This window comes from Dermacentor silvarum, chromosome 11 (assembly GCF_013339745.2).
Source record: "Dermacentor silvarum isolate Dsil-2018 chromosome 11, BIME_Dsil_1.4, whole genome shotgun sequence".
NCBI classification, from domain to species: Eukaryota; Metazoa; Arthropoda; class Arachnida; order Ixodida; family Ixodidae; genus Dermacentor; species Dermacentor silvarum.
Genome location: NC_051164.1, coordinates 113276717 through 113290052, shown reverse-complemented (window position 1 = coordinate 113290052; position 13336 = coordinate 113276717). Strand labels below are relative to the sequence as shown.

Below are 13336 nucleotides of genomic sequence, written 5' to 3'. Positions count from 1 at the left end.
CGTGGAGGAGGAGAAGGGGCTCCGGACTAATTTTAACCACCCGGGGTTCTTTAGCGTCCACCCAATGCACGGCACACGAGCGCTTTTTTTCATCCCGCCCCCATGGGAATGCGGGCCGCCACGGCAGGGATCGAACCGGCGACCTTGAGCTCAGCAGCCCGACGCCATAACCACTGGGCGGGCTACCGCGACGGGTCAAGGAGGATATGTGAACAAACACAGCAGAGGCGATTTCTTCCTTATTCCGCGTGGCGCAGATTGAACGGTTATTGCCGTACTTACAGAGGTTCTGTGGCCCGGCGGCTGTAAGGGCGAACGCGTGCAATGGTCGAGCAAAACAGAAGCCCCGCTTCGGAAACGAGGAAATCACGCCAGGATAGCGGGAAAACAGCGGGAAAACAAACAAAAAGTTTCCGGGTGGATTTGCCTGTGTTTGCGTAGTGAACGGTACACGAATCTGGTCGTACGTTTTTTTCGTTTTGTGTGCTCTTACGACAATACGAACACGCGCGTCTATACGTTTCGTATCGTTAGACAACGCGGAAGCGCGCTCATTAAAGCAAGAAGAATGGAAACATCGAGGGGCGCGTTACCGGCAGCGCCTTTATACGTCAAAGGCGTGACGTCAAGAAACGGAGGAATTGCGCGCTATGGAAGCGAGCGCGACAGCAGGTTTGCGCGTCGTGTTTCTTTCAGCCACGCTGGCTTCTTGAGGGGGAAATAAATGGCATCGGTGAACTTTCGGGCTCGATCGCAAGCCAAGAGTAACGACCATAAAGCAACAATTAAACTAACGCTATACATCTATTGATGTACAGTGACGTGACGCATGGGCAGGCCACTGCTTGCTATAAAGGCCGTGAACGACAGAGACGACTGATCAAAGGACACCAAAAGACAAATATTAAGTTTTTTATTCACCTGGTTCGCCACGCGGCATAATTTGTGGGGATGAAACTATATATATATATATATATATATATATATATATATATATATATATATATATATATATATACATGCGTGTGTATAGTGGCACGACCGAAACGTACGCAAGTAAACATGAATTTGTCATATCCTCACATACCTAAGAATAACTTCTGCTTGGGCGAGTTGGTGTTTGCAAAAAACTCGAAAATAAAAGATAACCGTGAGAGGGACGAGAGGAAAGACTAGCGCTACACTCACAACTAGAGATGTAAGCGGTGGAAATAAACATTGAAAATTTCAGGGGAAAAAACTGTTTCTTTTTTTTTCCATTTTTTTTAACCAGGGGAAAATTGAAAAAAAAAAAGAAACACAGAACTTCCCCGCGGAATTCTTCTGTTGCGATGCGACTCTTTTCGACGTATCTAAATGATTCTTTTTAGAAGGATGTCGTCAGCACCGTCACGCCGAGTGAGCTAAACCTCTGGCTACACTAACCCGATTCGGATTGTTGGACCGTGTAGCAGCGACCACGCTTGATCGAAATTGGGAAATTTGATCCGGATCGGGCGCGATCTTGATTCAAAGTGACTGTGACACCGCGGTGCTCTAACCTGCTCCAACCGCGGCCGAGACGAAGTGCAGTGCGCGGGAAGGAATAAGCGTCGAGCCGGCCGAGCCGCAGAACCACCTTCCCAGTGATGCAAGTGCGCAGAGCCAGTCCAGTGATGCAAAAAATAATATGCAAAAAATATCATCATCAGGAATGGCTCATACCCGCGCAAGCAAGCAAAGATGCAATGGCTGAATATGAATGAAGAAACGAACGAACGAAAGAAAGAAAGAACAAAGAAAGAAATAACGAAATAAAGAAAGAAACACGGGAAAAAAGAGAGAACGAAAGAAACAACGACAGAAGATTTAGGTAGTGCATTAGGTGCTCGCATGTGTCGTTGAGGAGGTCGACCCACAGTGTCATACTACACACTGCGGCGCCTTATGTCTTGTAAGAAGTCTGACGCCTCCGATCGTATAACTTAATGCACTACCACGTATGCAGCAGGCTTTCGCCTTCACTCGTTACAGGAGTGCAACATGCTACCGAAAAGCTTGCATTCCGCCTAATTACATAATTAGTCTTAATTAATCTAAAACTTCTAAAATGTTATAATTAGATGAAAAGTGTCAATGAGAAAATTGTAGAGCTACGTGAAAAACGTCCGATACAGCTTTCTGTTGCTCAATACGTGCTACATAAAAATGTTTTTCCGAGCGTGAAAGAAGCCCGCGAATACACGCAAAATTGCCGCGCGACTGGCAGCTCGAGGCACCGACGAGAAGCCGCACTTAAGTTCGGAGAGTTTTATGAATCTGGCACGTGATTCCACTTGCACACGATTCTTTGCCAGAGAGAGCCCACTCGAGCACATCGGCTTGTTTGTTTGGCAGCACCGAAGACGACGGCGCCCCGCCCTACCGAGCTATGGAAAACGCACTACCTCTATCGCGTTGAATTTGAATTTCATTTGCACAAGGTCGGAAGGTACTCAAGGTGTCGTTGGTTCGCGACGGCGTTCAAAAGGCGCACGGGCCGTTTATGTCGCTCCATTCTTCGTGTTTCTCAAATGACTTTCCTTGATTTTCTATATTTATATTCGTAAGGGCCTTGCAGCGAAACCATCCCGCTTAGAAACGACATTTAACAGCATTAACGTACCTACGTTTAGAAGTAATAAAAACACTGCGTCGAATAATTGTTGACTCGCAACCCTGGAGCACGCACAATAAATAAAATCGTGCACAAGGGTTGAGCGCTCCGTATGTGACGTCATCTGTAGGTAGGCCGACGTTCCAATTGTAAACCGTGTTTTGCAAATCGAGCACGCGGTGCGTCTTTGCCCTTCCGAGCAAATATACCGACATACGGGATATCAAAGCTCTAAGCGACAGGCTTTGCGTTGATCAGGAGGTGTCTCGGCATGACGAAAAAAAAAAAAAAGTTCACTCGAAAATCGAGGAGTCGGGTGGCGTCAGCTCTGGCTCGACCCGCTCGTTTCGGTTTCACGTGAACGATCTGTGGCAAAAGCACACACTGAAGGGTGTAGCAATTCTCTAGGAGTGCATTATAATGACCACCACATGTCACTTACGCTTGCTAGAGTGAAAAGCACGTATGGCATACCTGATTAACTCAAGCAGGCTAGGTGACTATTTGGCACCGCCCCGTTTCAGGGGGCATGTCAATAAATCATCATCATGACGTTTAATGTCCCAAAGCAGCACCGTGGCAATGAGAGACGCCGTAGTGGAGAGTTGCAGATTGAGGGTTCTTTGACGTGCATCCACTTGTTCGGTACGCTTGTTCGGTACGCTTGTTCGGTACGCGAGCGTTTTTACGTTTCAGATAGAGGAACGCGGCTTCCAACGGTGGCAATCGAACTCGCGAACTCGTGTTCCATATTTTGAAGATGAAAGGCTGCTGCATTGGTCAACTGTTAGTACCATTGTTAAAAGAAGGCACTTCTGGATATCGCTTCAGAGCATCTGCATGGCTGTGCTGTGCTCGGTGGCGTAGTTCGCAAAAAAAAAAAAAAAAAAAATGGCCTGCGATGCTTCCGCTATCATGGGAGTGAGCTACCAGGACAGTACATGGACCTGTCTAAACTTCGTGTTTGTGGCTTATGATGCTCTTGTGGCGTTATTTATTGCACTTCGTCTTTCTAAATTTTCAAGAAATATGTTTTCTAAACACAGCAAGATAATACGCCTCTAAGCACGCGCATAATCACTGCGAATTGTTGGACTCATAAGGCGATACTAATTCGATGAAAATGATCAATCTAAAAAGTCACAAAGCCTTTCGAAGAGAGAAGGACGAAGTTCAGGCAAATCCATGCACTACACCCACCATTCGACGCTGGCTGAACCGTCATACTCGTAGACACTAGCGACAATATCCTCCAGTAATGTTTTATAGAAAACTCCGGGCTGCTTAACGTAGAAATCACCCAGGATCGTTACCGAAGCACACGTCTTCTGTCGTGGGACCACACTGTACACCACTCGGTGCACATTATTGCCGTATGTATGCATGCGATTACACATGCTTATAGTGTGGAGAGAGAGAGACAGAACAAAGGGGAAAGGCAGGGAGGTTAGTCAGATGGGAAGATCCGGTTTGCTACCCTACGCCGGGGAGAGGGGGGAGGTAAAGTGACAGGAAAGTAGAGATAGAGAAAGAAAGGAGCACAGATACACAATCACAATCGGCCACAGGTGGCACAGCACAGTTGCACTTGCATCACTATAAGCACATCTGTCCGGGCTACAGCCGCTCGTCCCTTAACAATTGCAGCAGTGCCCTCGTCGCCCTCCGCTGCGATGGCTTGTGATGTCGGCATTCTAAAATAAGTTCCTCTGTTGGAGGTCTTTGGTCAAAACGCGCTATCGCGTGTACGAGCGATCGTCTCTGTAAAGTGTAGCGAGGACAATCACAGAGAAGGTGCTGAAGAGTCTCCTCGCTACCACAGTCATCACACGTGGCGTCGTCGGCGCATTCGATTCTGAAAACAAAAGACTTAGTAAAAGCCACTACTAGCCATATTCGAAAAAGTAGGGTAGCTTCTCGACGGCAGAGTCCAGCTGGGATGCAAAGGCGTAGAGAGGAGTCTAAGTTGTGCAGCCGGTTGCTTTGAAAACTTCCTGCGTTCCACAGGCAGAACGCGATATCCCGGGTGAGCATTCGAAGTTTTCTAGCGGCATCTGTCCTTGATAGCGGTATTGGTTCCTCTTCGTCGCCTTGAAGAGCCGACCGAGCAGCGTTATCGGCGTGTTCGTTTCCTATGACGCCGCAGTGACTTGGAAGCCACTGAAATGTCACGTGGTGTCCTTTCTCAGTCAAGGCATGGATTAGTTCTCTAATCCCGAATACCAGTTGTTCGTGTGGTCCACGTCGCAGGGCTGATAGCAAAGACTGCAGTGCTGCCTTCGAGTCACTAAATATTGACCATCTTCGAGGTTGTTCTTGGCTGACGAGACGAAGTGCAGCGCAAGGAGCTGCATGTTCCGCAGCCGTCGATGTCGTTGGGTGACACGTCTTGAAACTGATGGTGATGGCTTTCGCTGGGAATACCACGGCTCCAGAGGAACACTGGAGAGCTGCCGATCCGTCAGTATAAATATGTACGTGGTCGGCGTAGCTTTCGTGCAAAAGGAGCAGAGTGAGTTGTTTAAAAGCAGGTGATGACAGCTCAGATTTCTTTCTGATTCCTGGTACGGTGAGGTGCACTGAAGGTCGATCCAAACACCATGGAGGAATCGATGGCTTAGTTGCGGGGTAGAAGCCTGATGGAAGGCGAGGGTAATACTCCGAAATCAGAGTGCAAAATGAAGCCTGCGGCCTTTCTGACGGTAGTGTTGCCAGATGATGGGAACAGGCCCGGGCAAAGTGCCTAATGTGCACTCTCAACACTTCCACCGCAATGTGCGCTTATAGTGTGGAAATAGCGCATAAGATCATAGGACATATTTTGTTAGCATGCGGCAGCATCCATACAAAAGTAAATGAGCTATCATGCCCGAGTACTTGGGCTTTAATTATGACAGTGCACATTTTAACGAATCTCTGGTGAAGAATAGTAAAATACGACCGCATTATTGGTGGCATAAGGGCAGGAAACCCACATAATGATAAGACATAAGCGCTTAGGGCAATACGTTTCGATCAGCTCGTATGGTTCGTTAACACGAGCGATGAGTCTCGAGGACTGAGTTTGTGCAGCGCAAATGGACAGGACATAAAGGAACACAACCGACGTAGACGTCAACGTCACCTGTGTTCTTTTATGTCTTGCCCATTTGCGCTGCACAAACTCGATCCTCAAGAATAATCTAACAACTACCCTGTGAACGAATTCGTTTCGGTCTTGAGGTACGGTGGGAGCAGAAGAACAGTAAAACTAACGGGCTCGGTGGCATCAGCCGCTACTCCGAATGAGATTATCGTAATAACCATCCATCCGTGGAGTCGAGAAACAGCTTCCAGTCAAGGATTGTTTTGATAATCGGATGTGGAAGTCCATCACCCAGTGCACGTCTCCTCAAGAAGCGGAGCAACGCGTTTAAATGACCGCCGCGTGTATGTGCTTCTCGGAGAGAAGTAACGAGCGGAACGCGGCAGAGTTGTTTTCCTCGATGCACGTGGCTCGAGGGGAGGGCGGGTGGGCGCCTCTCTTCTTCCTCTGGCGCCGATCCAAATTTGGAGCACATGTTAAACCAACGCGCATCTCTCACCGCATCGACGTCGCACACGTAGCGGACGAAGCGAGGCGAGCTGCCGGGAGGTCGTTTAAAAACAGCACCGGGGGCGATGACGAGACAAAGTGAGATCGGGAAGTGGGTTCACGTGGAGAACAGAACAAAATATCGAGAAGGAACAGCGCTTCCTCGCGGAGCAAGATAGAGAGAAAGAAGTTACGCACTAGGCTTTTTTGCAAGTGTTTCAGTTTACAAATTGTCACTCCCAACTCTTTCCAAAGTTCATGTTTTCCACTTTATAGAAAGTACAAGGGGTTTTAACTACGGAGTCTGTACAGTCTCCACAGAGTGTCTCTACGTAATTCCTATAATTCATATGAAGCGTTGGCCTTGGACTTTCAAGTATTAGTCTTTATCACGTCTGTACATTACGCACAGAAAAGAGAGGGAGTTATGGGGAAACATGCTCAATGATGTCTGTAAGCATTCAATAGAGTGTCTACCCATACATTAGCTCAAATTATAGATATATAAAGCGACTACTAACAACTCAATCGATCAACGTCTCAAACGAAACGAGCGCAAAATTGAGGACGCGTTCGGTTAATGTCGTTGTACGGTTAAAGGCGATTCGAAATCGAGAAAACTTCACGAACGGCCTAGCTCTCGACGTTATAACACTACCGAGAGCCTTGGGCTACACTACACGATATTGAGAACGAAAACCGCGCTTTCGAAGCGTGGAGAGCCCGAGTTACTCCGAGATCACGGTCGCATCGCGCGAGCTCCCACGTACGTGCGATAAGCACGCAGAGGGAGAGGAGAATTCTTTGACGGAAACCGGAAGTGAAGTGAGCCGGGGTCAAGTGGCTTGTTCCACCCGCTCCCACTCTGGCTAACGAGCAGAGTGAGAGCGTCGTGCACAGAGACGTTCGGGGCTTGAACCCTCAAGAGGAGGGCCTCGCAAAGAGCTTCACTCTTTCTATAAATATCGCTTTAATGCCTAAGCTTTCTTAGGGTACTTCCCGTACTTTCCGGGAATTATCTATGTTTGTATCTAACCGTTTTCCCTCCTAGCTGGGCCACAGGGTGGTTCGTGGTCGAATGGGTCGAGCATCGCGCTGCTGTGCCGAGGGAACAGGCTTCGAAACCAACCGTCGGTCCAACTTCGGGTCACTGAGTATGTGGCAATGCGTACATACGTGCCGCCCTCTTTCGCCCCGACATTGGCCACTGTAGATGACTGAGTAGGTACCGCTGTCCGAAGAAATTCTTTGACGCCGACTTGACGCCGACATCACCACTCGGTGATGTGATGTTACTATTGACGTGAGTAGGTGACTCTTTATCCCAACTTGGGTCATCGGGTACGTGCCAGTAGGTGCGCGTCCCTCTTCAACGAACGTCTTTGACGCCAACTTGGGTAACTATAGGTAATTGCCACTGGGAATATGCCGCTCTATAATGACAAAAAGAATCCATTAAATTTATTCCATGTTCGGCGGAATCCAACGCACGTCATAAAGGTTCCTCAAGGACAGCAACCCGATACGTACTTTAGCAGGCTGCGCCACAAATTGACTGGGCATGTGCCGTTTTTCAATGAACATCTTTCACGCCAACGCTTTAGCGAGCTGCGCCATGAATGCAATAGGTATGTACACTCTTCAATGAACCTCTCGTCAACTTGGGCCACTGAGTATGTGCCACTAGGTGTGTGGCAAACGAAGGAACGATGCTCGTCGTTCGCAGGCACCGGCGGGCCACGCACGCCTCTTTCCTTGGAGGCCACGCGCAGACATCTCGGCAGCGCCACGAGATGGCGCAGCGTGTCTAGAAAGAAGCGCGAGAGAGGAGCCCGGTTGTCGCATTACGCGTTTCTCGGCGTTCGCATGCACTGGCGCGCCATGCATTTCGGAGGCATCGCGGCATCTCCGCTAGACGGCGCCAAGTGTTCTTAAGGAAGCGCGAAAGAAGAGTCCCGTCGCGGTACACGCCTCATACATATAACTCGTTTCGACGGTGGCGATACGTTGTGTCGGTATATTGATTCAATGTCAAATGCAGTCATACTTTAAAAACATCCCGACGGGTAAACTGTTGCAAAAATTTCACACAAGTGTTTATGGACGCTCGCGAACGTCAGACATCGCAATTGCTTTAATGAGTCCAGAACAATGTGAAGTACAAGCAGAACATCGAGTGTCAAGTGAAATGAGTATAAACCGTTTAGATTTAAGGCCCTAAGAGCGTTATGTGAGGTAAAAACGCGTAAAGATAACGTCAGTGGCATTGCAGTCTGAACGCCGCGCTAGACAGCTAGGTGCCCGCGTCTGGATTTGCAGAATTGGCACATCGTACGCTCACACCGTACCATTATAAGTATATTCTTAGAGCACACATTTAATCTAAGCAGGTGTGAAAAGGTCAGGTGTGGAGGATCGAATAAAGAACTCCGACTGTCCGTTTTACGCGTTACAATCGTGGGTGTTGGCTGAAACGCTGACACACTGTAGTACATGCAACACGATGACTTAAGTTGTGGATATCACAGCTCAGCACACTCATCACAGCCTCATTATAAACACTGGACAGAGGCTTGCATTTCATGCTCGACTCAAGGGCTTTTAATGAAAATACACCCGAGTGCAAGTAGAGACGAAAGTGATAGCTTCGTTCACCCTCCAGATACGAAAGAGCAGCAGCCTTTCCCATAAGTTTTCATACGGTTGCATTATTCTTAGAGCGAGCTGTCGAGAACAAACTGTCGAGAACGTCGTTGCGACTATGAGAAGTATAGCGTAAGAAATGCAGAACGCGAGTATAGCTGAATTAATCGGAGCCTATTATGTTTTCTAATTGAAGCAGTTGGAAAGATATAAAGCAAGAAAATCGAGCAAGGCGAGGCTCTGTTCACGCCACGACTAACTGTATAGTGGATAGCGAGTCCTCTCGCACAGCCCAGGTCCTCGCCCTTCCGTTTAACCTTCCCGTGTCGGCGCTGACACGAAGTTCACATTCAAACAAGCGAAGATTGCGATTGACGTCCATACACCGCACGCGTGCCAAAATAGTATTCAATCACCCAAGAAGCAGAATGCTTGCTTCTAATGATGTCGTTACAGCAAGCTATCTCACTAATATCAACGTACCGGTGTCAAAGAAAAAGAAATAGAAAAGGAACGAACAAACAAAAACGGCCTCGCACACCGTTAACGCGATCAAATATCAGGTAACACGTAATTACTGCCGTAGACAAATTGACAAATGTCTTTTGAGATAATCACCGCCATACGTTCTAATCTATGAAAGAAGTCGTGACCGCCAAGAACAAAAACGGGCAAAAAGAAGAAAAAAGCTCAATATCAATAAGCCTCACAGCAGCCTCGATGGCATCTTATCGCTCTTATATTCTCGCTTTGGTCTCTTGTTATCGCTCTACAACCGAATGTTGTGCAACAATTGTTCATGAAAATAAAATGGCGGGAAGAGTTGTGACAATACTCAAAATACTTGCTCAACTTAAAGGTTTACAATAAACCGCGACTTCACGCTCTGCTGCCGAACGCCATACTGATCGGCACCTTTGCAAGCGGCCATTCCCGCAACTTGCTCGATACTGAGGCGTGTCCCAATCGGTGATGCAACAAGCCTGACAGCCTGCATGCGTTATCTTTCTCATTTTACTTTTTTTTAATTTGTGTCTTCTATCACGTTTTATTTCCTTTAGCCCTTTCCCCTGCACATGGTAGCCCACCGGTACTTACACTGGCTAACCTCCCTGTCTTTCCTTCGCTTTTCTTTTCTCTCTCTCTCTGACAGCCTGCAAAGCGTACATAGAGACATAAAACCGAAGGCAGATGAAATAGTGAATAGAGAAATAGAGTGGCCAAGCGTCGCACCTGGAATGGCCAAGTTCTTTACACGTATGGGGTTCTCGTCTACACGCGCCAGAGATAAATCGTTCCCTTCTCGAAACCAATTTGTCAGGCCGGCTGGAAGAAGTGGCAAGCGGTGATGCTGGGGGAACTGAGCGCGGTAAAATAACTACGCGAGGCGTAAAAGTGGAGCGACTGAAGCCGCGTTATAAATGCCGTGCGTCGCCTGTACGAACCGCGGGACACTGCCCTATAGGGTGATTGATTTTTACGATTGATGCGCTAGAGCCGTTTTTCTATGCCAAAAACTGAGACGTGCGTGTGAAGGGGAAGGGAGAGAGAGATACAAATTTGCGAAACTTATACGTTCTCCCATAATAAGCAGATGAATAGCATCTCGCATCGTCTGTATGGCTTCGCATCATATTGTATATATTCGGGAAGCAGAGAGAGAGAGAGAGAGAGAGAGAGAGAGAGAGAGAAAGATTACAGCACTGCCAGCTGCCGCTAAGAAGCCGCAAGGAGTAGTGAAAAGGTTATGCGGATACACACTTATGCACATCTTGCAAATGAATTAACTCAGAAAGTGTGAAGGAGACAAGACAGCGTCCGCCTCCGTTTTTTCTGGTTCGGCTTGTTGCCTTGACTCATTCTGAGTTGCTCTAATTCAAGAAAACGTCATGGAATACAAACTCACCCATTAACCAAACAGCTAATCAGTAAGTGTTCCCAGCAGTACATCTCAGCAGCTCTACCGGGCAGCTATCGCTTGACTTCGAGACAATCATAGTCCGATGTGTCCATTTATTTTTTCATTAATTCTCAGGGCAAATATATCAACTCTAAAAAAAAAAAAAAGTCGATACTCACGTTCTGAGGGGACGCAAAAAGCCACCAAAGTCCGGCATGATGCCCCTCCACTTTCGTCGACGACCGACGCACACACTCGCGCGAGAAAAAAGACCGCGAGCGTATCGGCGGCGACGACGGCTCGCACAAGCGGAATAACAGCTCGCGGGCAGCGCACGCGCACAGAAAGCCAGTTTCTCATTTCACGCCGCGCTGACAACTTTCCAGTTTTCCCGCTCCGGCGACCTGAACGACGAATGTGCCACGCTATGCCCTCTGCGCGTGCCTGTGCGGCACCGGCGAGTTCTGCAGAGATATCGCTGCGCCTCTCTCTCTCGCTCTCTCTCTCTCTCTCGCGTCCATCGTTGCAGGAGAGGAAGAAGCGATAGAGGGGAGAGAGATATGCAAGTCCACGAGTACCCTTTGCTCACGTGAAACGGCTAGAGTTAGCTGTGCTCGCTAAAAGCGTGCATAGTCTCGGATTTCTAGAGCCCGCGTTAGCATGATCACGACCTAGAGAGCCGAACAACTGTCCGCATGCAAGGAAGGCGACTACAGCGCCGAAATGGACGACAAACGCTATCTTCCAATAAAGGCTTATAGGTTTATTTTCAGCTTCACAGGTACACAGAGATTTATGATCACACGACCGCGAGTCGCGAGGTATGTGAGCAACAAATTAACAATGGCAAGCATCGCACTACACAAAGGCAAAACAAACAACTGAATATTTTCGCGAGAATAGTGTATATTTACAATTATTTACACGGTTATAAAGATCATCAACAGAAGTAACGGATACAAAGCTCTGGCGTGCATATGGCCTCTTCGTCGCTGTCGTCCGACCGACAGTACTGGTCCTGCGACGCGATACCTTCAGGGAGGAGAGCACCGACTCGGTACTTTTCTGGACAGAACAGAGGTGGCCGTGACGTACGGCTCAAGTCTCACGACGCGTACGATGTCGAAGGAGGGCGGTATCGTAGACAACGCCGGATCGACGACTGGTTCGATTTCGGTGAATTTGCATAACACTATGTACGGACCATCATTGCAGGTAAGAGCTTTTGGGAGAGACCGACGTCGCAGTACGGAGACCACAGCAGCAATATCTGCAAAGGAACGTCACATGTTGCGCTACACTGGTGTCACGCTACACTGGCGATCGAGGGTTTCCTCCCGAAAATAAACCTTTAGTTGGAAGTCGGCTTGTGTCTATCCCTGTTATTCGTCATTCGCCTAATTCTGCGCTGCAGTCGTCTCAATACCGATTACCAGCTAGCCGTTCTTATACATTGCCACGTGCACAGGCTGAAACATCCAATTTTCATTTTCCATCCTTCTTGCTCTCAGTCATAAGGTAGCACCAAGCCACGACCTTATCATTTTTTATCACCCTTATCGCCGAGATCAGCCACTCGGCGATAAAGCTGATAAGAAGTTCATAGAACCAGAGGGAAAAATCTACAAAAGACTAAAGAAGCAGACGCGTCAGGCTGGATTTCTTCCGAAAGCAGCCGAGGCGGGACAGAGTGCCGTCATCCGGTGGCCACATGTAGCAACGGTGCCCTTCATTTTCCATTCCTTTCGAATTTCGTCACGGGGGTTTGGACACGTCGCCGTTATCGCCTATAAATCGCTCACTCGGTGACGCGAATAATAGAACGCAAAATTGAATGAATCGTCACAACAGACATACAGATGCACAAACTCAGAGAGGCCGATAGCAATGCCCTCTCGCTGTAACACCCCCGTCGAAGGTATTGCAGCGATCTTGCACACGAAGGGAATTGCACAACAAGCGCGATTAGAGCTATCGCATTTATTATAGGATCACGGAGCAAATAACAAAGCGCAACGCTCAGTTGCTATGGCCCAGTTATATCTCAGCGTCGTGAACGAATAGCCAATCACCCGACCGGTGACTTGCATTTATGTCGAGCAGCCGCAATTGACTGACTGACTTGTTCCTTGGGTTCGACATCCCAACGCAACAAAGTGGCCACGAGAAACGCCGTAGCGAATAGCGCCGGATTAATTTTGACCGCCAGGGTGTTCTCTAACCAGCAGGCAAAGCACGTACACGAGAGATTTTGCATTGCGCTCAAATCAGAATGCGGCCGCTGCTGCCTGGAATCGAACCCGCAACCTCGAGCAGCTCTTAGCGATTAGCCAGCGCTTTGGCTATCATGACAGGCACTCCAGCCGTGGAGCGTGCTCGCAAATCTAGTATAGTCGCGCGCATCAGGCCTGAGACTAGCTGCTGCCACAAGCTCTAGGCCCACCATCACTGCACGGTATTTGCGTCAGCTCGTATAAGCGTGAACTACTCGGCGCACAAAAGCGGAAACAAGGTGGCGTATAGGAATATGGACAAACTAGACGAGGAAGAAAGTTAGAGGCAGTAGCAAGGATGAAGGAACAGA

The 13336-nt window shown here is 48.3% G+C and overlaps 1 protein-coding gene across 7 annotated transcripts in view; it reads right to left on the bottom strand.

Moving 5' to 3' along the window:
• The window catches only part of LOC119433854 (cAMP-specific 3',5'-cyclic phosphodiesterase 4C), a 595748-nt gene that overhangs the window by 95914 nt on the left and 486498 nt on the right, over positions 1 to 13336 (bottom strand). The window contains exon 1 of one of the 7 annotated variants that reach the window (XM_037701131.2): positions 10932 to 11192. The exons of the other annotated variants lie outside the window; for them this stretch is intronic. Coding sequence (XP_037557059.1) covers positions 10932 to 10969 — 38 coding nt within the window. The 5' untranslated portion in view covers positions 10970 to 11192. Of the gene's footprint in view, positions 1 to 10931; positions 11193 to 13336 lie in introns of those variants that run through there. 7 annotated transcript variants of the gene reach the window in all.